The sequence below is a fragment of the Gorilla gorilla genome, chromosome 6 (assembly GCF_029281585.2).
Source record: "Gorilla gorilla gorilla isolate KB3781 chromosome 6, NHGRI_mGorGor1-v2.1_pri, whole genome shotgun sequence".
In the NCBI taxonomy this organism is placed as follows: Eukaryota; Metazoa; Chordata; class Mammalia; order Primates; family Hominidae; genus Gorilla; species Gorilla gorilla.
In genome coordinates, this window is record NC_073230.2 from 84,175,628 (window position 1) to 84,199,725 (window position 24,098).

At 53.4% G+C, this 24,098-nt stretch overlaps 1 protein-coding gene and 1 long non-coding RNA gene across 2 annotated transcripts; both read left to right on the forward strand.

Annotated features, from left to right (window-relative positions):
• Positions 1-252: 252 nt before the first annotated feature.
• On the forward strand, positions 253-13,017 carry LOC129534736 (uncharacterized). The gene is made up of 3 exons (XR_010134460.1): positions 253-1,272; positions 5,814-8,345; positions 11,092-13,017. It is a non-coding gene; the product is annotated as an uncharacterized lncRNA (long non-coding RNA).
• Positions 13,018-14,940: 1,923 nt separating this feature from the next.
• On the forward strand, positions 14,941-21,284 carry TRIM73 (tripartite motif containing 73). The gene is given in 5 exon segments (XM_031012969.3): positions 14,941-15,412; positions 19,718-19,813; positions 20,911-21,021; positions 21,023-21,145; positions 21,258-21,284. Coding segments are annotated over 5 exon segments (756 nt in total). The 5' UTR covers positions 14,941-15,013.
• Positions 21,285-24,098: the final 2,814 nt, after the last annotated feature.

Sequence of the window (24,098 nt, forward strand, 5' to 3'; positions counted from 1 at the left end):
ACCCAGCCGTGGCTGGGAGCAAGCCTGGAAGCTTGAGCGAGAGATAAATGCTTGGTTTTTTTTTTTTGTTTGTTTGTTTTTTGTTTTTGTTTTTGTTTGAGACTAAGTCTCGCTCTATCGCCCAGGCTGGAGTGCAGTGTGGCACAATCTCAGCTCATTGCAACCTCCACCTCCCAGGTTCAAGCTATTCTCCTGCTTCAGCCTCCCAAGTAGCTGGGACTACAGATGCGCACCACCACCACCAGGTAATTTTTGTATTTTTAGTAGAGATGAGGTTTCACCACGTTGGCCAGGCTGGTCTCAAACTGCTGACCTCAAGTGATCCACCCGGCTCGGCCTCCCAAAGTGCTGGGATTACAGGCATGAGCCAATTCGCCCGGTGATAAATGCTTGTTTTAAGCTTCTGGGTTTTGGGGTGGTGTGTTAGGCAGCCTCACTGGGGCAGTGGCTGACGAGTACAATCAGATGAACCCTGAGGCCCCTGGAAGCTTCGAGTGTCTACGAGGGACCTTTCCCGGCCTTTGGTCAGGCAAGTTGGAAGACCCACTTCTCTGGACTGGATGCTGCATTGAATTGAGCAAAGGAACTGAGTGCCCGGGGAGTTCAAAGGGAAGCAGCCCAGCCTTCCTTCTGGGGCAGAGCAGTGGTGGGGACCTGTTTCCAGCTGCTTGTGCCCCCACTTCACGGAGGAGGGACCAGGGATCCTCAGAGGAGAGGGTGATGTCCGACAGTAGGGGCCTGCCCTGAAAATCGCCCTTGTCTGTCCAGCCTGGGCTGAATTTCACCCACATCAACCCACATGGGATGCTTTATTTATTTATTTATTTATTTATTTATTTATTTTAGAGCCAGGGTCCCACCCTGTGGCCCAGGCTGGCGTGCCGTGGTGCTATCATAGCTCACTGCAGCCTCAAACTCCTGGGCTCAAGTGATCCTCCCACCTCAGCCTCCAGAGTAGCTGGGACTACAGGAACACACCACTGTGCCTGGCTTATTTTTCTTTTTTTTTTTTGGTAGAGATGGGGGTCTCGCTATGTTGCCCAGGCTGGTCTCAAACTCCTGGCCTCAAGTGATCCTCCTGCCTTGGCCTCCCAAAGTACTGGGATTACAGGTATACCATTATGCCCAGCTAACCCTGTTCCTTGAAGAAAGTGTGAACCTCAAATTCAAAGCCCCTCTCTTTCTCTTCCCTCATCAGAATCGGCTCCCAGACACCTGCCACTGGTGAATGCATCTGATATACTCACTCACACTGAGGCCTTGGGGACTGAGGTGAGCTGGGCCCAGCAGTGGGGAGATATATGGGGGAAGTGTTAGTGGTGGTGAATCCATATGGATTCACCTCAGTCCTTGCCTCCTCAGAAGAAAGAATTCCACCAAGGGGCATGAGGCAGAGTGAGGGACCGAGGCAAGTTTTAGAGCAGGAGTGAAAGTTTATTAAAATGTTTTGGGGCAGGTGCTGGGTATGGTAGCTCACGCCTGTAATCCCAGCACTTTGGGAGGCCAAGGTGGTTGGATCAGTTGAGGTCAGGAGTTTGAGACCAGCCTGGCCAACATGGCCAAACCCTGTCTCTACTAAAAATACAAAAATTAGCCAGACATAGTGGCACATGCCTATAATCCCAGCTACTGGGGAGGCTGAGGTGGGAGAATTGCTTGAACCCGGGAGGTGGAGGTTGCAGTCAGCCGAGATCACACCACTGCACTCCAACCTGGGCAACAGAGCAAGACTCCATCTCAAAACAAAAACAAAACCAACCAAACAAAAAGTTTTAGGGCAGTAAGGAAAGGAGGTAAAGTACACTTGGAAGAGGGTCAAGCAGGTGACTTGGGAGAGTCAAGTGCACTGTTTGATCTTGGACTTGGGGTTTGATAGGTTGGCATCCTTCCGGGGCTTGCGTTAACTTTCCCGTGGTTCTTCCCTTGGGGTGGTCTGTCTGCATGCACAGTGGCCTGCCAGCGCTCGGGAGGGCCTCATGCGCAGCGTGTTTACTGAAGTGCGCATGCTCACTTGAGGCATTCTTCCTTTACCAGTCAAATGCTCCCAGGTCATATGCCAGTTAAACTCCACCATGTTGCCTCTTAGTGCACATGCTTGAGCCCACTCGCCCAGCTCCTGAGATCTTACCGGGAAGCTGCTGATCACCAGTTCCAGGTGCTTTCTATCTATTGGGAAACTGCCTTTCCCTGGTGTTGGTTGCAACCGATTATTTTAGAGAGACAGTTACCAACCACCTGACTGCTGGGTGAGGTGGCTCATGCCTGTAATCCCTGCACTTTAGGAGGCTGAGGTGGGTGGATTACCTGAAGTCACGAGTTTGAGACCAGCCTGGCTAACATGGTGAAACCCCATCTCTACTAAAAATACTAAATAAATAAATAAATAAGCTGGGTGTGGTGGTGGAGGCTGTAGTCCCAGCTACTCAGGAGGCTGAGGTGGGAGGATCACGAGCTGGGGAGACGGAGGCTGCAGTGAGCTGAGATGGCTCCACTGCACTCCAGCCTGGGCAACAGAGCAAGACTCTGTGTCAACAAACAACAACAGGCCGGGTGCAGTGGCTCACGCCTGTAATCCTAGCACTTTGGGAGGCCGAGGTGGGCGATCACCTGAGGTCAGGAGTTCGAGACCAGCCTGGCCAACATGGTGAAACCCCATCTCTACTAAAAATACAAAAATTAGCCAGGTGTGGTGGTGGGCACCTGTAATCCCAGCTACTTGGGAGGCTGAGGCAGGAGAATGGCGTGAACCCGGGAGGCAGAGCTTGCAGTGAGTCGAGTTCGCGCCACTGCATTCCAGCCTGGGCGACAGAGCGAGACTCCGTCTCAAAAAAAAAAAAAAGGTTGGAGACCAGCCTGGGTAACAGACCAAGACCCCGACTCTGGAATTAAAACAAAAAAGAGGATGTGGTTGGTGTTTTGTAACCAAGACGTTTAGAGTAGCATGGTTTTCAGGTTATCGAATTTACTACTATATTGCTCACACCAGAAGTCCAAATATACACACAAATTAAATATTTTTTTTGAGATGGAGTCTTGCTTTGTCACCCAGGATGGAGTGCAGTGGCACAATCATAGCTCACTGCCTCCTCCAATTTCTGGGCTCAGGGGATCCTCTTGCCTCAGTCTCCTGAGTAGCTGGGACTACAGGCATGTGCCACCATGGCCATGCCCAGCTATTTTTTTTTTTAAATAAGTCTTTTTTTTTTTTTTTTTCTGAGACCAAGTCTCACTCTGTTACCCAGACTGCTGTGCCGATCTCAGCTACTGCAACCTCCTCTTCCCAGGTTTAAGCGATTCTCCTGCCTCAGACTCCTGAGTAGTTGTGATTACAGGTGTGCCACCACGCCAGGCTAATTTTTGTATTTTTAGTAGAGATGGGGTTTCACCATGTTGGCCAGGCTGGTCTCAAACTCCTGACCTCAGGTGATCTGGCTGCCTGAGTCTCCCAAAGTGCTGGCATTACAGGTGTGAGCCACTGCACTAGGCAGAAGGTTACTTTTGTAGATGGGGTCTCACTATGTTGCCAGGCTGGTCTCAAACTCCTGGGCTCGAGCAGTCCTCCCACCTGGACCTCCCAAAGTGCTGGAATTACCAGCATGAGCCACTGTGTCTGGCCTAAATATATATATTTAAATAATTAGAATCATACATTTCCAAGACCCCCAATATGAACAGAAGCTCTGCAGAAAACAGTTTGAAAACCAGGCATCCAGCAGGGAGAACCTGGGCTTCCCATCACCCGCTTTTTCATTCCCACCCTAGCTCCCTCATGCTCCACAACTTGGGGACAAGTTAGTTGTTTTCTCTGAGACTTCTTTTTCCCTTCTGAGGGGATAATCTTACTTGACTTCCCTGACCACAAGAGACTTGCCTGGGAACATGCATGGAAAGCTCTGTGATGAGCCCTGAGATGTTTGAAGTGAGACCTCTCCAAACAGCCACCGTGGGTATAATCTGGAAAATTCCCTCAGGTGTAATGCCCCTCTGCCCAGCAAGTGAACAAAGGGCTGACTGGTGACAGTTTCTGGACAGTGTTGCAGGCTATTTAAGCCCGCAAGCAAGCATCAACACAGAGTAGGGTCTAGGGCTGGGCACGGTGGCTCATGCCTGTAATCCCAGCAATTTGGGAGGCCAAGGCAGGAGGATTGCTTAAGGCTGGGAGTTCAAGACCAGCCTGGGCAACATAGTGAGACCCCATCTCTAAAAAAAAAAAAAAAAAAAACTAGCTGGGCATGGTGGCACTGCCTGGAGTCCTAGTTACTTGGGAGGCTGAGGCAGGAGGATCATCTGAGCCTAGGAGGTAGAGGCTGCAGTGAGCTATGATTGCACCACTGCACTCCAGCGTGGGTGACAGACCAAGACCCTGTCTCAGAGAAAAAAATAAAAATAAAAAAGAGTAGGGTCTTTCCTAGCAGGACTGATGTCCTGTCTCCCTTCCTACCCGCTCTGGGAGGACAGCCCCCGCTGGCCACACCTGGTGACACCATTCTCTGACCAGCTCCGGGGAGGGACCCCTGGAGGAGGCGCCCACCCCTCCCTGCTGACCCCAATTTCCAAAAAGCCCATTCATTCATCCCGGGGTTGGGGGTGTGGGGGTGGTCAGAGGAGGACCCCCATCCTATCCTGCACCCCCAGTCCCCGGGGGGGGCGCAGGATGGGGGACCCTTAGCAGCGGTGGCGACCCCGAGGAGGCCCGGGCACAGGAAGAAAGAAAGACATTCCTGTCTCCCTCCCTCTCCGCCTCGGGTTTCGCCCATCCCTTCCCGGGGACAATCCCGACCTTCACCGTCAAGGCCTTTTGCAAACACACACGCACGCACATGTATTTTTGGAAGAAGGGGAAAAATTCCAAGAGAACCTCCGCTGGGTTAAAAATGAAGTGAAGGTTATATTAAGAGTGAAAGGCGAGCGGGGCGGCTGGGGCGCAGACAGAGGCCCCTTTCATGCGCCCGGCCGCGAGCCGCGGGCCGCTGCCAACACAAACGCGGGCGGAACCGAACCCGCGGAGCGCCGGCCGCGCTGCCAGGCCCCATCCAGCCCGCCCCGGCTGGCGCTGCTCCGCGTTTCCGCTCTGCTGACGCGCAGGAATTGCGGGGCGGCCGGGCGGGCGGCGGGGACCCCTCTGCGCCCCGAGCCCCCGTGTGGGGGCCGCACCACTGCCCGTCTCCCCTCCCTCTGCTCCTGCTCCATCCGTTTTCTTCCAGTCCCTGGCGGATCATGGGTGCCCAGGGGCTCGGAGGCCGCCTCCTCTGGGAAGCCTGCCCAGGTTCCGATGGACTCCCACAGGCAATACCCCTGGGCCTTCCTCGCGGCCCCTGTTGGCCCCAATTCCCCCACCCCCTGCAAGGTCTGTGCCTCTCCTGCAGCCCCGCCACCAACTAGGGCGAGAGGAGCTCGCCCCCACCCAAACGTATTGGTGCGATGAAGGAAGGGCCCATGGTTCTGCCACTGGCCCTGGACACCCAGTGCTGGTTTCCCGTGGAAGTCCCCCTGGACTGAGTGGCGGCTGGGTGCTCTAGTGATTTGCGACCTGGGGCCTCTGACTCCCATCATGTTGGGAAAGTCGTTGAACCTCACTGGTGAAACGGGCACAGTGAAGTCATTTCCCCGAAGTCTCAGGACTCTGTGTAAGGCTGGGGACAGGGGCTGTGGGGGCCTAAGGGCACCTTGGGAACTGCAGGAGCCCGTCCTGCCTCCATAAGACACTCACTCCTGGCAGGGTCCCCTCTCCGGGCACAGCCCAGATCCGCCCCCATCATCCCTCTCCATCTGTGTTTCCCTGCCCCTCACAGAGGATTCATCACTCTGTTCAGAATCCCCAGGACTCCCTAGGGGAGGAGGTCCCAGCCTGGCCTCCCAAGACCGTGCCTGCCCAATTCCAGGACTTCCTCACATGGCTCCTACCTCCAGCGCAGAAGCGGCACTAAACCAGGTGGTCTAATCAGGGAGCACCACCGAGGTTCTGAATGGTCCAGGGATGAGCAGTGATGCCTCAAGCTAAGCCAATCAAAGCCTTCCCTGGGATTGTCTCAAGGAGTCCGCAGTGAGATTCTGGGTCTCAGTACTGGGAAAGGGTGAGGCTGAGGCTGCCTGCTGTCCTGGGGGCCTCACCCTGCCACCAACAGGAAGCCACACAGAGGGAAGCAGAAATGAGAGGCAGCCAGTGAGAGCAGGGTACAAAGGCGAGATCCCGGAGAGACAGATGCTGGGACATCATCCTTGGGTACTGGTTCCAACAGTGCCTGCAGATGGAGCCACCCTCGGAGAGTCCACAACAGCAGCCAATCCATTCTATGCGTGTCTGAGCTACTTTAAGTCGGGTTTTTGACTGTTTGAATGAGAGCCCCATCTTGGCTAGGCACCATGGCGCAACAACTGGGGAGGTGGAGGTAGGAAGATTGCTTGAGGCCAAGAGTCCCAGAGCAGCCTGGGCAACCTATCAAGACGCTGTCTTTACGAAAAGAAAAAAAACTAGCTAGGTGTGGTGGTGCGTGCCTGTGGTCCCAGCTACTGGGGAGGCTGAGGTGGGAGGATCGCTTCAGCCCAGGAAGTGGAGGCTGCAGTGAGCTATGATGGCACCACTGTACTCCAGCCTGGGTGACAGAGCAAGACCCTGTCTAAAAAAAAAAAAAAAAAAAAAAAAAAGAAGTCCCACCGAATACCTTCATGCAGTGAAGGTCACCCCATCTGAAAAATAAAGCCTGGGCACTTGGGCTTGGTATTGGTGGCCTTTGCAAGGTGTAAGATGCGTTCCCCTCCTTGGGTCCCCCTTAAGCTTGTCCTGTACATTTCATTTACAAAGGACTTTCACAAGCATGAATGGAGGTGACCCCACCACACCCCAGGTTTCGGATAAGGAAACCGAGGCTTCAGTAGGAAGTACTGTACCCCACGTCACGCAGGCAGTGGGGGATGAGAATGAACTTGAGCCCCTCATCTGACTCCACCCCCTACTCTCACCTTCACTCCCCTGCTCTCCCTCTTCCCCTGAGGACTGACTGTTCCTGACCTCTGCACTTGGGCATCTTCACCGTGCAGTGTGACTCAAATGCTTCCTTCTCCCCTCTGCTGATTCAGACCAGCTCAGTGTGTGCCACCTCCCCTAGGCGCTTTCTGTAGAAGCCCCTTCTCCTGCCCTGGTCCTGCACCTGCCTCAGGTGTTGACACCTGAGCTCCCGATGCTTAGGGCTGGGTGGCTGCCACCCATCTTGTTACCCAGTGTGCAGAATTGGGTGCTGGAGGCACGAGCCTGCTCTATACCTCTTTTTAAAATTTTTAAATTATTGTTATTATTATTTGAGACGGAGTTTTATTCTTGTTGCTCAGGCTGGAGTGCAATGGCACGATCTCGGCTCACCGCAACCTCCGCCTCCCAGGTTCAAGCGTTTGTCCTGCCTCAGCCTCCCGAGTAACTCGGATTACAGGCATGCGCCACCACGCCTGGCTAATTTTGTATTTTTAATAGAGACGGGGTTTCTCCATGTTGGTCAGGCTGCTCTCCAACTCCTGACCTCAGGTGATCTGCCCGCCTTGGCCTCCCAAAGTGCTGGGATTACAGGCATGAGCCACTGCGCCTGGCCAATTATTATTATTTTTTGAGACGGAGTCTCAAATCTGTTGCCCAGGCTGGAATGCAGTGGCACGATCTCGGCTCACTGCAACCTCTGCCTCCTGGGTTCAAGCGATTCTCCCTGCCTCAGCCTCCCGAGTAGCTGGGGTTACAGGAATCCACCACCACGCCTGGCTAATTTTTGTATTTTTTAGTAGAGATGGGGTTTCACCATGTTGGCCAGGTTGGTCTTGAACTCCTGACCTCAGGTGATTCACCCGCCTTGTCCTCCCAAAGTGCTGGAATTACAGGCGTGAGCCACCACGCCAGGCCCCTCTTTAGATCTGCTTTTTTTTTTTTTTTTAAACAGGATCTTGCTCTGTTGCCCAGACTGGAGTGAAGTGGCACGACTATAGCCCACTGCAGCCTTGAACTCCGGGCTCAAGTGATCCTCCCGCTTCAGCCTCTCCAGTAGCTGAAACTACAGGCACACACCACCACGCCCAGCTAATTTTTATTTTTATTTTGTAGAGATGGGGTTTCACTATGTTGCCCCGGCTGGTCTAAAATTCCTGGCCTCAAGCGATCCTCCTGCCTCCGCCTTCCGAAGTGCTGGGATTATAGGCTTGAGTCACCACCGTGCCCAGCATACATCTGCTTTCTGAATATTTGAGAGGCGGAAGGCACAAGGCGTGACAATTGATGGGATTTGGGATGTAAAGAGCAAGAGAGGACTCAAGCACAGTCGTCTCGAGGTTTCTAGCCCCGGCTGCTGTCACCAACCACTCTCAGGAAGGTAGGCGGAAGGTTACGCAGGAGAAACCGGAAGGGGTAGTTCTGAGGCCCCGGAAGAGGTAGTTCTGAGGCTCCCGGGGGTGCGGAGCTGCAGGTCCAGGGAGGAGCGGTGAGGCTGGAGGAAGGTGAGGCTGGAGGAAGGTGAGGCTGGAGGAGCAGGTTCAGGAGGCTCTTAGGTAAAGATGGAGGCTGGGGCCTTGGGAGTCGAGGAGTTTACCCAAGACGAAGCATCTGTGTGGAAGAAAAGATAAGGCTGGGCGCAGTGGCTCACGCCTGTAAACCAAGCGCTTTGGGAGGCCGAGGTGGGCGGATCATCTGTGGTCAGGAGTTCGAGACCAGCCTGGTCAATATGGTGAAACCCCTTCTCTACTAAAAATACAAATATTAGCCGGGTACAGTGCACCTGTAATCCCAGCTACTCGGGAGGCTGAGGCACAAGAATCACTTGAACCCGAGAGGCAGAGGTTATAGTGAGCCGAGATCATGCCACTGCACTCCAGCCTGGGTGACAGAGCAAGACTCCATCTCCAAAAGAAAAAGAAACTACAAACATCATTGAAAGAAACTAAAGAAGACCTAAATAAATGGAAGGAAATCATGTTCATGGATTAAAAGACTTAATATTATTAAAATTTCATTACTTCAGAAGTGATCTACAGATTCAACACAATCCCTATCAAAATCCCAGCTATGGCTGGGTGTGGCGGCTCACTTCTGTAATCCTGGCACTTCAAGAGCCAAGGTGGGAGGATTGTTTGAGCGGAGAAATTTGAGACCAGCCTGGCAACATGATCTCTACAAAAAATATAGAAATTAGCCAGGCGTGGTGGTGCCAGCCTGTAGTCCCAGCTACCCAGGAGGCTGAGGAAGGAGGATCGCTTGAGCCCAGGAGTTTGAGGCTGCAGTGGGCTATGATCACGTCACTGCTCTCCGGCCTGGGCAACAGTGCAAGGTCATGTCTCAAAAAAAAATCCCAGCTGGCTTTTTTTTTTTTTTTTTTGAGATGGAGTCTCGCTCTGTTGCCCATGCTGGAGTGCAGTGGCGGACGATCAGCCTCAGGGCAGGCCATCTAGAATTACCAAAAACACCAACCCATTCGTCTCTCTATAAAGTGCTGACATCTGTGCTCTGCAACGTACAGCTGAGAGAGCACAAAACTTGTCTGACTCAGCACAGTCTAGGAAGTCAAGCAGCTCAATCTCGAACAGGACAGTGGTGTTTGGGGGGATCAAGGGAGGGGAGCCCAGCGTTCCATAGGCGTAGTTCGGTTTGAACAGAAACCTGGCCAGCTCTCCTCTCCGCATGCTCAGAAGGCCCAGCTCCATGCCCCACAATGTAATATCTGTAAGAAGGGACAAAGAAGGTGGGTGAAGCTTGCTCAGTATCCTGCTCAGTGCTATCAGTTTCTTCCCCCTCTAAGTCAGCAGTACTCTGGCCTCCATGTCTCCCTCACACAGTTCCCTCTTCCTGCAATGTCTTCCTCCTGAGCCTGTGCCCAGCTTCTACTGATAGAAATTTTATTCAAACTTCCGGGCTCAGTTCAAATGCCCCCTCTTCCAGGAAGCCTTCCCTGAACCTCCCAGCTAGAATTAATCATGCCTTCATTAAGCACACCCACAACACTGCTTTCACCTCCCAGGCACTCATCCGATTCTACCAAGTGAGCTGAGTGCAGGTCAGTCTCCTCTACTACATTGTGAGGTCCTTAAGGGTGGAGATGTTCTAATCTTCTGAGTACAACCTCTCTTTTCACCATGTATTGTGGGAAGTAAGCATTCGTCGATTTTTACTTAATAAATGAACAAAGAAACATTCCCAGTGGTGAGTTAAGTCAGAGTGCAAAGATTATACCTTGCCCATTAAGCCATCTCCCAAATGCCTAGGTCTCAAGGGGAGAGAACATGGCTGTTTTACCAAAACCCAGCCTCAGCAAAGTCAATTCAAAGAACCTGCGCTCTGAGCAGTCTTCCCAGCCTGAGGCATGGTGCCTCATCTCGCTCCTAAACAATCCCTTCTTCTCCAGCTCCTACTCTGAATTTACCCTCTCCAAGTTTCATTAGCCGAGGAGTTTTCCTAAAGTAATTAGAATCGAAGGGTCTGTCCAAGTGTTCCAGGTATCCAGAGTATTTCACTAGAATAGAGGAAAGAATGTAAGGAAAATGGACCCAAAACACTCACGCCTCCATAATATCGAGTCTCTCTTGATCACACAGAAACAATGCGATCAGATGAGCTTAAGCTGCCCGACACCACGAGGTACAGGAATAAATCTCTCTGCATTTTGGGAGCCTGCCCTTCGGCTCAGAGGTTCAAGAGCTTCATGGAAGCATCACGCAAAGGGGACACAGGGGTCCTTAGCTTTCCTCTTAAAAAAACTAATTCATGGCAGAAGCAGCGGCTCACGCTTGTAATCCCAGCTACTGGGGAGGCTGAGGTGGGAGGATCACTTGGGACCAGGAGTCTGAGACCAGCCTGGGCAACATAGAAAGTGCCCCATCTCTACAAAAATATTAAAAATTAGCCGGGCATGGTGGATTGCGCCTGTAAATCTCTTATTTGGGAGGCTGAGGCTGGAGAATCACTTGAGCCCAGGAAGCAGAGGCTGCAGTGAGCTATGATCGCACCACTGCACTCCAGCCTGGGGAACTGAGCAAGACCCCGTTTCAAAAACAAAAATCCACTTCAAACAAAGCATTTCCAACCCCATTAAATGCTTTTTGAAAATGTGGCCTCTCTCTCCCCAACAGAGAGTGCGATGACATGGATCCTGCGGACAAACCGCCCCAGGGCGTACCTAGCACCGAAGCATCAGGCGCCACTAGGTCTCCAGCTCCTTCTCGGATGACGTCCTTCAGCACGCCCCGGTCCCCCGAGATGTCCAGCATCCTCTGACTTAACCGCTCGTACAGGGACTGATGGAGAATGAAAGCCAGGCCTCAGAGCCGCAGACCCGCCCGGCCACCCCTCAGCGTCGACGCCCCGAAGCGTCCGGGCCCTCGCCTGGCCGGGGGCGTCGTCCCCTTCCAGGACTCCCTGGTTTAAGGCGCTTCCCCCCATGTCCTTGCTGCCCTCCCTGTGGCGTGAGCCTTCGGCCTGGTGCGCCCCGCTGCCCTCCCTGGCTGTGACTCTGGTGGGGTTCCGAAGGCCCCTTTATGCCCGGCAGACCCCTACCGACGGCGGCATTCCATTCTGGGGCCACGAGGAGGCACTCATCGTTTCGTTCCAACCGCCGCCAACGGCCCTGGCCCTCGCGAGCTCTGGAACTACAGAGGTCGCACGGTGGGGTGCCAGGTGTGGCCCGTAATCGGAGCGCACAAAACATGATGGGACACGTAACGGGACCACACAGGGCACATTGGGCACTTGCAGGGGCGTGAGGTGGCGGCACGTAATGGGAGCGCGCTGAGCATGATGGGGCATGTGCGGGAGCGCCAGGCGGGGCATGTAACCAGAGCGTGCGGGGCATGATGGGGCACGGACATGGGGGGTTAGGTGGGGCACGTAATTGGAGCGCGCGGGGCATGATGGGGCAGTTGCAGGGGCGCGAGGCTGGGTACGTAACGGGAGCGCGCGGGAAATGATGGGGTACTTAACGAGCACGCAGAGCATGATGGGGCACGGGTGCGAGGTGGGGCGCACAGTGGGAGCGCGTGGGGCATGATGGGACACATGGCGAGGCCGTCAGGGCACAGGGGAAGCACTTTTGGAACACGTGAGTGACAGGGCTGCCGCCCTTGAAGGAGCCGTCGGAGTGGCTGCGTGGTGGGGCACGTGGGGCAGGTTCAGGAAAAAGGATGCAGCATGTGATTGCAGGGCAACCTGGTGAGGACACAAGAGCCACCTGCCACCAGCAGGGTTCAGGGCTCCCAGCTGTGGGTTACTTCCACCTTCTTTCACTTTCCCTCTTCCATTGTGTTCTAGAGAATTTAGGCCCAGACAAGACACTGATTGATTGATTGATTGATTGATTGACAGAGGCTCGCTCTGAGCCCAGGCTGGAGTTCAGTGATGGATCTCAGCTCACCGCAGCCGCCACCTCCTGGGCTCAAGAGATCCTCCTGCCTCGGCCTCCCAAGTAGCTGGGATTACAGACGTGCACCACCAGGCCCAGCTAATTTATTTTTTAGTTTTTAATTTGCTGGTAAGATGGTTTGTAGCTTTGTTGCCTAGGCTGGTCTTGAACTCCTGGCTTCAAGCGATCCTCCAGTCTTGACCTCCCAAAGTGCTGGGATTATAGGCGTAGGCTACAGCCAACTTTCAATACTGCCCCATTGGGGGTTAAGTTTCCAACACATGAAATTAGGAGGATACATTCAAACCACAGCAGTATATTATGACCATAATATTCATTAACTGTATAACAGGCCAGGCGCGGTGGTTCACACCTGTAATCCCAGCACTTTGGGAGGCCAAAGCCGGTGGATCGCTCCAGGTCAGGAGTTTGAGACCAGCCTGGCCCACATGATGAAACCGCATCTCTACTAAAAATACAAAAAATTAGCCGGTGTGGTGGCAGGCGCCTGTAACCTCAGCTACTTGGGAGGCTGAGGTAGGAGAATCACTTGAATCCGGGAGGTGGAGGTTGCAGTGAGCCTGATTGCACCACTGCACTCCAGCCTGGGCAACAAGAGCAAAACTCTGTCTCAATAAACAAACAAACAAAACCTGTATAACAGAGTGTCATTGAATTTCTAAACGTTGAAAGACTTCACATTAAAAAAAAAACTCACAATTTAATATTATTGAGTGAAAGAAACCAGACACAAAAGGGTATATTCTATATGATGCTGTTTATGTGACATTCAAAAACAGGCCACATGACAACATGGTAATAAGGACAGTGGCTGTCCTTGTTAGGAGTTATGACTGGAAGGAGGCAGGAGGGAGCTTTCTGGAAACACTCTACATCTTGCTCTTGAGAGTGCATGTATATACATCAAGTGTTTATCAAGCTGTGTGGTTAAGATTTGCACACTTGTATATGTTATACCTCGATTTAAAAAATCTAAATAAGTAAATAAAGATACCTTCAAATCTCTTTAAAAAAAAAAAAAGAGGCCAGTTTCGGTGGCTCACACCTGTAATCCCAGCACTTTGGGAGGCTGAGGTAGGAGGATTGCTTGAGGCCGGGAGTTCAAAACCAGCCCAGGCAACAAAGTGAGACCCCTGTCTCTACTAAAGTAAATAAAACAATAAAATAAAAAAAAAATTCGAGAGATCGAACCATCATCTGCCAGTTTGTATTAGAAAAAAAGAGAGAGAGAAGGAAGACTGGGTGCAGTAAGGCTCACGCCTGTAATCCCAGCACTTTGGGAGGCCAAGGTGGGAGGATTGCTTGAGCCCAGAAGTTGAAGACCAGCCTGGGCAACAAAGCAAGACCCGGTATCTACAAAAAAAATTTTAAAAATTAGCTTGGCATGGTGGCACGTGCCTGTAGTCCCAGCTACTCAGGCAGCTAAGGTAGGAGGATGGCTTGAGCCTAGGAGTTGGAGGCTGCAGTGAGCTGTGACCACGCCACTGCACTCCAGCCTGGGCAACAGAGCAAGACACTGTCTTCCCCTGCCCCCCAGCCCCCCACCCCCCCCCAAAAAAGGATAATAAGAGCAAGAGATTGAGATTCAGAAAGAACTGTTTCCCAGCACCTGTCTGCTCCTGTCGGGGTTGTGAGGTGTGGACAGTGTGCCCAGTCCCTCTGTTTCTGTCCCTCCTCCACAGTGGCCAAGGCCAGCACTTGAATGTTATCAGAGCAGGCCCAACAAAGGCTGCCTCCCCAGTCCTGTGATGTAACCCAGTTTCCACCTGATTCTGGTGACCTTGGGGACACAGGGGTGTTGCTGGGGAAGGGGAGGAGAGAAGGGGCAGAGACCAGGCAGTGGTGCAGGCGTCCAGCTGCACTTCCCACTTCTGACTCTGTGCCTGCTGTTTCCTGCTGGGAAGAAGAAAAGCCAGTGATGCTGGCTTGAGGCTGTAGTGGGAGGCCCAGAGGATTGTGAGAAGCCAGGTATTCCAATGTCGGGCTCCCCCGGGGGCTGCTGGTGCTACTTCTGTCTCATTGACAAGCTTTCATAGGGGAGCAGGTGGGAGATCAGGGTAGAGGCCTTGTAGGTTCCAGGCTCTCTAGAATTACCTGGGAGTGTCACCTATAAGTGTAGAGTTCTGGGTCTCACTGGAGACCCCCTGAAGCAGATCCCTTGAAGGTGGGCCTCTACAATCTCTATTACACCTATGCTTTCAACAGTTTCCCGAAAGTTTGGGAACTGATCTAGAAGGTGGGGAGCTTGCCTGGGTTTTGCTGTCCAGTTCTAGGTCCGGATGCATGCTGGGGCTGGACCTTGCATTATTAGTGTCATTGCAAATGACCCTGCAGATGGCCCCTTTCATGCTTGTCTCCAAATTTGAGTAAAAAATGTAGACACACACACACACACACACACACACACACACATCTTCAAGGGACCAGTTTTTTCACTGCAGTCTTTTGTTTTACAGCTGCGGAAACTGGGGCCCAAGGTCATGTGGGTTAGGACTGGGATCCAGGACTCAAAGTGTTTCTTCTAAAATTCTGGTGCTCCTTAGGGTTGAGGGTGGTGGGTGAGTGCTGGACAGAGGGAGGGGAGTGGACAGGACTGAGGTCGGATGCCTGTGTTTCAGCCCGGGCAGTGAGTGTGGATGGCTTGGCAGGTGAGCCTGCTGGAGCTGGAGGACCGGCTTCAGTGTCCCATCTGCCTGGAGGTCTTCAAGGAGCCCCTAATGCTACAGTGCGGCCACTCCTACTGCAAGGGCTGCCTGGGTTCCCTGTCCTACCACCTGGACACCAAGCTGCGCTGCCCCATGTGCTGGCAGGTGGTGGACGGCAGCAGCTCCCCGCCCAACGTCTCCCTGGCCTGGGTGATCGAAGCCCTGAGGCTACCTGGGGACCTGGAGCCCAAGGTCTGTGTGCACCACCGGAACCCGCTCAGCCTTTTCTGCGAGAAGGACCAGGAGCTCATCTGTGGCCTCTGCGGTCTGCTGGGCTCCCACCAACACCACCCGGTCACGCCCGTCTCCACCGTCTGCAGCCGCATGAAGGTGGGGAGTGAGGGTGCAGGGGGGCGGCGGGGCCCGCGGGGACTGGATCCTGTGCTCTCTGGCGCTATCACCTGGCACCAAAACGGATCCAGCTATCCTCGATTTCCCTGCAGCCCTGCCCTGGCACATTCATTCCTTAGTGTTTGAGCGGCAGCTCAACCCAGGTGCTGGGGATTGAGGCTACACGGACAGGATGGGAGCTCCCTGGTGTCACGTGCTCACCCCTTCCTGTTTTTTGTTTGCAGTTCTGGTTTGTTTCTTTTTCTTTTTTTCTCTCTCTCCCGCCCCCTTCCCTTCCTCTCTCTCTCTCTCCCCCTCCCTCGCCCGCCCCCCCTTTCTTTTTCTTCTTTCTTTTTGGAGACAGCGTCTCACTCTGTTGCCCAGGCTGGAGTGCAGTGGTGTGATCATGGCTCACTGCAGCCTCCAACTCCTAGGCTCAAGCAATCCTCCCACCTCAGCCTCCCAAGCAGCTGGGACTACAGGTGCACACCACCATGCCCAGCTCAATTTTTATCTTTTGTAGAAATGGGGTCTTGTTATGTTGCCCAGGCTGGTGTTGAATTCCTTGGCCTCCAACGATCTTCCTGCCTGGGCCTCCCAAAGTGCTGGAATTATAGGCATGCGCCACTGCCCTAGGCCCCTTGTTTGTGTCTGGACACTCCCCTGTTTGCACTCTCTGGTGCATGAGGGTGGGGACTTCATTTTGTCCCCTGGTGTATTTCAGTGCCTGGAGCCATGCCTGGCACATTGTAAATGTCCAAAATGCTGAATCAGTGAATTCCTGCCTTTGTAGGCCATCACGAAACCTAGCAGATCATTCTTTAAGACGAGTAATAATAATACCTGGCTGGGTGTTATATATATAAAACACCTGTTATAAAACACGTGACTGGGTGGCTTATGCCTATAATAACAGCACTTTGGGAGGCCGAGGTGGGTGGATTACTTGAGTCCAGGAGTTTGAGACCAGCCTGGGCAACATAGTGAGACCTTGCCTCTACAAAAGTTTCAAAATTAGCCTTGTTGGCCAGGCACAGTGTCCACTCCTGTAATCCCAGCATAAGGCTGGAGGGAACATCGGTGGGGGTGAGATAGGGCCAGCGAGGTAAGCTGCGGCCGGGGCATGGAGAGGCCAGTGTGACCCGGGAATGGATTTGGAGTTTATTCACAGGATGAGGGAGCAAGGCGGGGGCTGGAGGGTTTTAAGCCAGTGATGACATGCTCAGATCTCTCTGGCAGAGGGGAGCTTTGAGGGTGAGGCAAAAGGACAGTGAGAGATGAGGGTGCCAGGACCTAAGTTGGTGGGAACTGGGACAAAGGCCTGGGGCAGACCAAAGACAAATTTCGAAAAGAAAAAACCCTGACAACTGTGTGTGGCAAGGAGGGTGAGGGACGGGGAGGTTGACTCCAGCTCTGTAATTCCCCCTTGCACAGAGGAAGTCATTGCAGGGGAGGATCCAGCGTGGGCAGGTGGAGCGGGAGGTGCCTGGGGATGTGCAGTCGGGTTGAGGGGTGTGCAGACCAGGACAGCGGTGGGGCTCAGGGCGAGAGGTGTGGAGGGTCCTTCCTCCTGGTGGTCACTGAAGTCCCCTTTGGTGGAGAAGACCAACCCAGGAGAGTCTACATAGTGATAAGGGAAGACACTGATGATGACCCCAAGGGGTACCAGGCTTAAAATCTGGATTGAGAGAGAGAGAGCCCTCAAAAAAGGGATAGAAAGAATCCTCAGAGCGGGAACACCGGCTGAGTGTGGCCTCCCGGAAATCAGAGAGACAGACTGAAGGAGGAGATCACGTGTGTGAAATGTCTCTGAGGACTGAAAAGTGTTAAATGTAGCAGTAAGAACTGATTATCTTGGCAAGAGCAGGTTTAGGGGAGTATGGAAGGTGGAAGCCAACTGCAGGTGAGGAAGCTGAGTTTGGGAAGGAGGGAGGGAAACAGGCTGGGAGCTTGTCTGTCCTTTGTAGTTAGGATCCAGCAGCTCAGCTTGGGTCCCTGTTTTAGATTTGGGCTTAATTTTTTTTTTTTTTTTTGGTAGAGACAGGGTCTCACTATTTTGTCCAGGCTGGACTCAAACTCCTGGCCTCAAGTGATCCTCCCGTCTCGGCCTCCCAAAGTGCTGGGATTCCAGGCATGAGCCACTGTTCCCGGCCAGATTTGGGTTTTGATGATCCTGAGGCTCTTCTCTGTTGCAACACAGAATACAACTAAATTGCACTCCTTTATTGCCCTCTTTAAGGTGTTCCCGTTGCCTCCTGTTTATTGAGATCTTGAGATGCTCGATTGATGGGTGCATTGATTTGCATAACTTAGTTCCTCTCACGGGGAAGGAATGAGTCCCATCTGTCTGCCTGGGGAGGGTGACATTGGAATGCCGTTCTTAGGCCTCTGGGAGATGTTCTGATGCCTCATTCTCCAGAGCAAGGACTCTGTCTGTTTATGCCAGCAAGTGCTTGATTCTTTACCCAACTCCCTTCCTGAAAGGCCCTTGCGGCTCTCTGGTGCTTGGGCACGATCCAAGCCAAAAATTCTGTACATTGCATGGGTACAAACCGACGGGGGCTCTGGTCAAGTCATGGAGTAGATGGTGGTCCAGGGGTCCTGGTTGGCACCCCCAAGGCTAGGTCGGATTTGGGGCCCGGGCAGTCCAGGAGAAGTGCATTTATGTCAGCTTGGGGAGGTCGCAAATCCGTGCTGTGTTCAAGCCCACCAGGAATGGATTCAGGTGTTTATAGGCGTGAGGATTCACCAGGTTTAACCCAAGCCCGTGTGAGCACCACTGGCCCTAGAATTAGCCTCACCTGGCACCGGCCTTTTTGTGATGGCTCCTGATTAAATACCCACTAATTCTGGATCTGCTGGTGACCACAGAGTTCACCTGATGGGTCCCCTACAGGCAGCATTCAATCCAGGAAGTGCCAGCATCACATGGTGACTTCTGGTAGCTGTAACGTTTAGTGACTGTCCCCATGTCATGCACAGGGGTGACATCGAGACCCTCTTATGCCTGGGAAGTTCCTGCTGTCAATGCAGAATATTGTCTTTTTTTTTGTTTTTTTGTTTTTTTTTGAGACGGAGTCCTGCCCTGTCACCCAGGCTGGAGTGCAGTGGCGTGATCTCAGCTCACTGCAAGCTCCGCCTCCTGGGTTCACGCCATTCTCCTGCCTCAGCCTCCCGAGTAGCTGGGACTACAGGTGCCTGCCACTGCGCCTGGCTAATTTTTTGTATTTTTAGTAGAGACAGGGTTTCACTGTGTTAGCCAGGATGGTTTCGATCTCCTGACCTCGTGATCCGCCCGCCTCAGCCTCCCAGAGTGTTGGGATTACAGGCGTGAGCCACCGCGCCCGGCCCAGAATATTCTTTGAAAAAAAAAAAAACATTAGAGATGGGATTTCACTGTGTTGCCCAGTCTGGTCTCAAATTCCTAGCCTCAAGTGATTCTCCCATCTTGGCCTCCTAAAGTGCTGGGATTACAGGCATGAGCCACTGTGCCCAGCCTAGAATATTCTTTTTTTTTTTTCTTGAGATGGAGTCTTGCTCTGTTGCCCAGGCTGGAGTGCTGTGGCACAATCTCGGCTCACTGCAACCTCCTCCTCCCGAGTTCATGCCATTCTCCTGACTCAGCCTCCCGAGTAGCTGGGACTACAGGTGCCCGCCACCATGCCCGGCTAATTTTTTTTGTATTTTTAGTAGAGACAGGGTTTCACTGTGTTAGCCAGGATGGTCTTGATCTCCTGACCTCGTGATCAGCCAGCCTTGGCCTCCCAAAGTGCTGGGGTTACAGGCGTGAGCCACCGCGCCCGGCCCTTAGAATATTCTTGAATTATTTTATTTTTTATTTTTATTTTTTGAGACAGAGTCTCACTGTGACACCCAGGCTGGAGTGCAATGGCATGATCTCAGCTCACTGCAACATCAATCTCCCAGGTTCAAGCGATTCTCGTGCCTCAGCCTCCCAAGTAGCTGGGACTACAGGTGTGTGCCACCACACCTGGCTAATTTTTGTATTTTCAATAGAAATGGAGTTTCACCATGTTGGCCAGGCTAGTCTCAAACTCCTGACCTCAAGTGAAGTCCCACCTCAGTCTCCCAAAGTGCTGGAATTACAGGCGTGAGCTACTGCGCCTGGACTATTCTTGAACAATTTAACCTGTTTTGGACTCAAGGGTACCTGGGTGGCTCTGGTTCCCGCCCTGGTTTCCCTGGGAGTGCTTGTGGCCATTGGGATACTCCCAAGAAGGTGATCCAAGGAGCTGAGAAGGGGAGGGATCAGCTGCTCATGGGGCCATGGCCTGTTGCCTCCAGGAGGAGCTCGCAGCCCTCATCTCTGAGCTGAAGCAGGAGCAGAAGAAGGTGGATGAGCTCATCGCCAAACTGGTGAACAACCGGACCCGAATCGTCGTGAGTGCCCCTTTCCTCTGCCCCTGCCTGGGACCGGCCACCTTCACTTTCCTGTAGAGCTCAGTTCTCATTGGTCCTTTACAGAAAACCATGCCTTCCATATAAAGCCAGAACTCAAAGCATTCCGGGGCGGGGTGGGGAAAGCACAAATCCTCTCAGGGGAATTCAACTCAGTTGTCGTTAGGACTGGCTCCAAGTTGGCTTTTGCCCTCTGTGTCCTTGAGACTGAGATAACCCAGGACTTGAGTCTCAGGGGTAAACAGCTCAAAGCATGGGCGTGACTCCTCCGCCCCTGTGCCACCTGTGTCTGCTTAACCTTGCCAGCCTGTCATGGTGCCCTCCCAGTACCTGGGTGCGCAGGCGTGGAGAGGCTGGCAGCCCTGGGCCCTGGCTGATCTCCTGAAATGAGAGGCACATGGGGCTGGGACACATAGTGCCCCGGCCCTGGAGGTGGCTGTGAAACAGAAACAGGAGCTGAGCAAGATCCAGAAGCACTCGGCCTCCCTCATTTACCCTCCTCACCCTTGCGCGGCAGGCGGTATCAGCCCTGCCTGGTGGAGGCGGAGCTCAGGGTTCTGCAGGGAGTTCTGGCTCCCTCACAGCAAAGCCTGCTCGCCCAGGGCCTTCCTGCTTTCCTTCAGTTGTGGAACTCTGGGATATGCACATTTAATAGCTGAAATAGGCAAAGTGGGGTGTGGTGGTGTGCATCTGTAATCCCAGCAACTTGGGAGGCTGAGGCGGGAGGATTGCTTGAGGCTGGGAGGTCAAGGCTACAGTGAGCTATGATCGTGCCACTGCGCTCCAGCCTGGGCAACAGAGTGAGACCCTGTCTGTTAAAAGAAAATTAAAAATTAAAACAGGCCAAAGCAGAGCCTCTCCATTTGAAATGGGAGCTGGGGCCACCCTCCCCACGGCCACCGCCAGGGCTCCCCATGCATGGGGTGAACTCCCTGCCCGGCGCCAGACCATGCAGCCTCCCCTGAGACTCAGGTCCCAGGACCAGCCCGGTCAGGAAGGCCCTGGGGACACCGAGGCCAGCCAGACAGAGCCTGGCAGCTCGGCTGTGACTCTGCAGTGACCAGCCCTCCCTGTCCCAGAATGAGTCTGATGTCTTCAGCTGGGTGATCCGCCGCGAGTTCCAGGAGCTGCGCCACCCGGTGGACGAGGAGAAGGCCCGCTGCCTGGAGGGGATAGGGGGTCACACCCGTGCACGGCCTGGTGGCCTCCCTGGACATGCAGCTGGAGCAGGCCCAGGGAACCCGGGAGCGGCTGGCCCAAGCCGAGTGTGTGCTGGAACAGTTCGGCAATGAGGACCACCACGAGTTCATCCGGGTGAGTGGACAGGGAGGTGTCCCATCCCCATACCCGCCAGGGCCTTCCCCTTCCCAACAGTGCCCTGGCTTCCCACCTTCTAGCCTTAACCTCCCTCTCTCTTGCCTTCCAGAAGTTCCACTCCATGGCCTCCAGGTAATAACCTTGGAGAGAGCTCAGCCAGGGTCTGGTGGCTGCGGGCACGGGCATCTCAGCTCCACTGGTTCCTCCATTCAGCTTAACCAGCGCCTCCCAAGCAGCTGCCTATAGCTGGCTCTATAACTGAGCCTAGGGAAGACAGAGGAAAGTCACGTCCCTGCCTTCAAGGGTCTCGCAGACAGGTGGGGAGGCAGATGGTGAACTGTGGGTACCTAGAACAGCAGAAGTTCACTCAAGCTACAGAAATACTAGAGGAGGGTAGCTCATGCCTGCAATCCCAGTACTTTGGGAGGCCAAGGCAGGAGGATTGCTTGAGGCCAGGAGTTCGAGACCAGCCTGGCCAATGTAGTAACACCCCCGTCTCTACAAAAAATACAAAAATAAAAAAATTAGTTGGGCATGGTGGCATGCGCCTATAGTCCCTGCTACTCATAAGGCTGAGGTGGGAGGATTGCTTGAGCCCAAAGTTTGATGCTGCAGTGAGTCATGATCATGCTACTGCATGATCCAGCCTGGGTGACAGAGCAAGACCCTGTCTCAGAAAACAAAACACTAGAGGAGGAGCAGGTGTCTGGGAGGCCTGGCAGAGGGGCACACGCCTGATGGCTGAGAAGGGCCCAGGACCCGACTTTGCCAGGCAAGCCGAGGGAACAGTCCTGTAAAAGGGGGAGTGGCGTGCGGACTCTGGTTATGAGAAGTTCAGGGTGGCTGGATGTAAGGCAGGATATCAGGAGGAGTGGGAGCTGGGAGAGGTGGGAAATGGCCAGAAGCAACATCCAGGAGCACCGGGCATCCCTTGCTTACCGTTCTCACCCTTGCGCAGCAGGCAGTATCAGCCCTGCCTGAAACTTGCTCTGCAGATTGTGGGAAGAGAGTGGATCCATGTTCTAGACCCAACAAACGAACACGTGCAGTTCCCAAGCCTTCCTCACTCCCTGTTTATGGGAGACTCCTTGTTTCTCACATTTCTTTTACTCTTAGAGACAATTTGGTCAGGAGACATGGGTTTAAATGAAGGCACAGAGCCTGGGCACGGCAGCTTACACCTGTAATCCCAGCACTTTGGAAGGCCAAGGCAGAAGGATGACTTGAGGTCAGGAGATCAAGACCAGCTTGGCCAACATGGTGAAACCCTGTCTCTATGAAAAATACAAAAATTAGCTGAGTGTGGTGGCACATACCTGTAATCCCAGCTACTCGGGAGGCTGAGGCACGAGAATCTCTTGAACCTGGGAGGTGGAGGTTGCAGTGAGCTGAGATTGCTCCACTGCACTCCAGCCTGGGCGACAGAGCAAGACTCCATCTCAAAAAAAAAAGAAAAGAAAAAAAGAAAAAAAAAAAGTCCGGGCATGGTGGCTCATGCCTATAATCCCAGCACTTTATGCTCAAGTCTACTTTTTTTTTTTTTTTTTTTTTTGAGATGGAGTCTCGCTCTGTCACCCAGGCTGGAGTGCAGTGGCACGATCTCAGCTCACTGCAACCTACACCTCTCAGGTTCAAGTGATCTGCCTCAGCCTTCCGAGTAGCTGGGATTACAGGTGTGCACCCCATGCTCAGCTAATTTTTTTATTTTTAATAGAGATGGGGTTTTGCCATGTTGGCCATGCTGGTCTCGAACTCCTGACCTCAAATGATTCGCCTGCCTCGGCCTCCCAAAGTGCTGGGATTACAGGCGTGAGCCACCGTGCCCAGCCTTGAGTCTTTATTTTTAGAGACAGGATCTTGCTCTGTCACCCAGGCTGGAGCGCAGTGGTGCAACTGTAGCTCACTGCAGCCTTGACCTCCCAGGCTCAAGTGATCCTCCTGCCTCAGCCTCCTGAGTAGCTGGGACAACAAGTGTCTGCCACCATACCCAGCTAATATTTAAATTTTTAGTAGAGATGGGATCTTGCTATGTTACCCAGGCTGGTCTGGGCCTCAAGCAATCCTCCCACCTTGGCCTCCCAAAGTGTTGGGATTACAGGTGTGAGCCACTGTGCTTAGCCTCCCATAACCCTTTGATTCACGATACTCACAGGCTAAGTGGGTCCTGGAAGCTCCGGGGTAGCCCTCTAACCAAGATGCTGGCTCTGGCCACTGGAAGTCAAACTGGGTGCACAGACCAGTGAGAGGGCATGAGGGAGCCTAGCAGGGGTGAACAGCAACCCTCAGCCTCCCCACAGCCCTGCCTCTCCTCCTGCCTCTCCTCGGTCTCCTTTGAGGATTCAGCCTCTCGTCCTCACCACTCATGGCCTGAGGACCTCCAGGCTCCTCTTCTGGCTGTCTACCCCTCCACACCCACAGCTCCAGTCATCACTTCCACAGGGATGACTCAGAAGTTCCCTCTCCAGGAGACCCGTCCCTTACATGCCACATCCACTAGAGCTCCAGCCATTCAGCAGCTCCGCCTGGACGTCAAGGGCATGTCCAAAACCGCGCTCATGATCTTCCTACTCCCCCATCCCTGAGATTTATCCTGTGGCTGTGGTGTCCTGTGGCTACTGTAACAAATGACCACAAACTTGGTGGCTTCAAACAAATTTAATCTCTCATGGTTCTGAAGGCCAGATGTCCAAGATCACAATGACGGCAAGGCCGCGCTCCCTCTGGAGACTGTCGGGGAAACCTGCCCCTTTCCTCTTCAGCTTCAGGTGGTGGCTGCCATGCCCTGGTGTTTCCTGGCCTGTGGCCGCATCATTCCAATCTCTGCCTCCGTCTTCACGTGGCCTTTTCTGTATGTGCCGGTCTAATCTTCCTCTGCTTCTCTCTTATTTTTTGTTTTTTGAGACAGAGTCTCACTCTGTTGCCCAGGCTGGAGTGCAGTGGTGTGATCTCG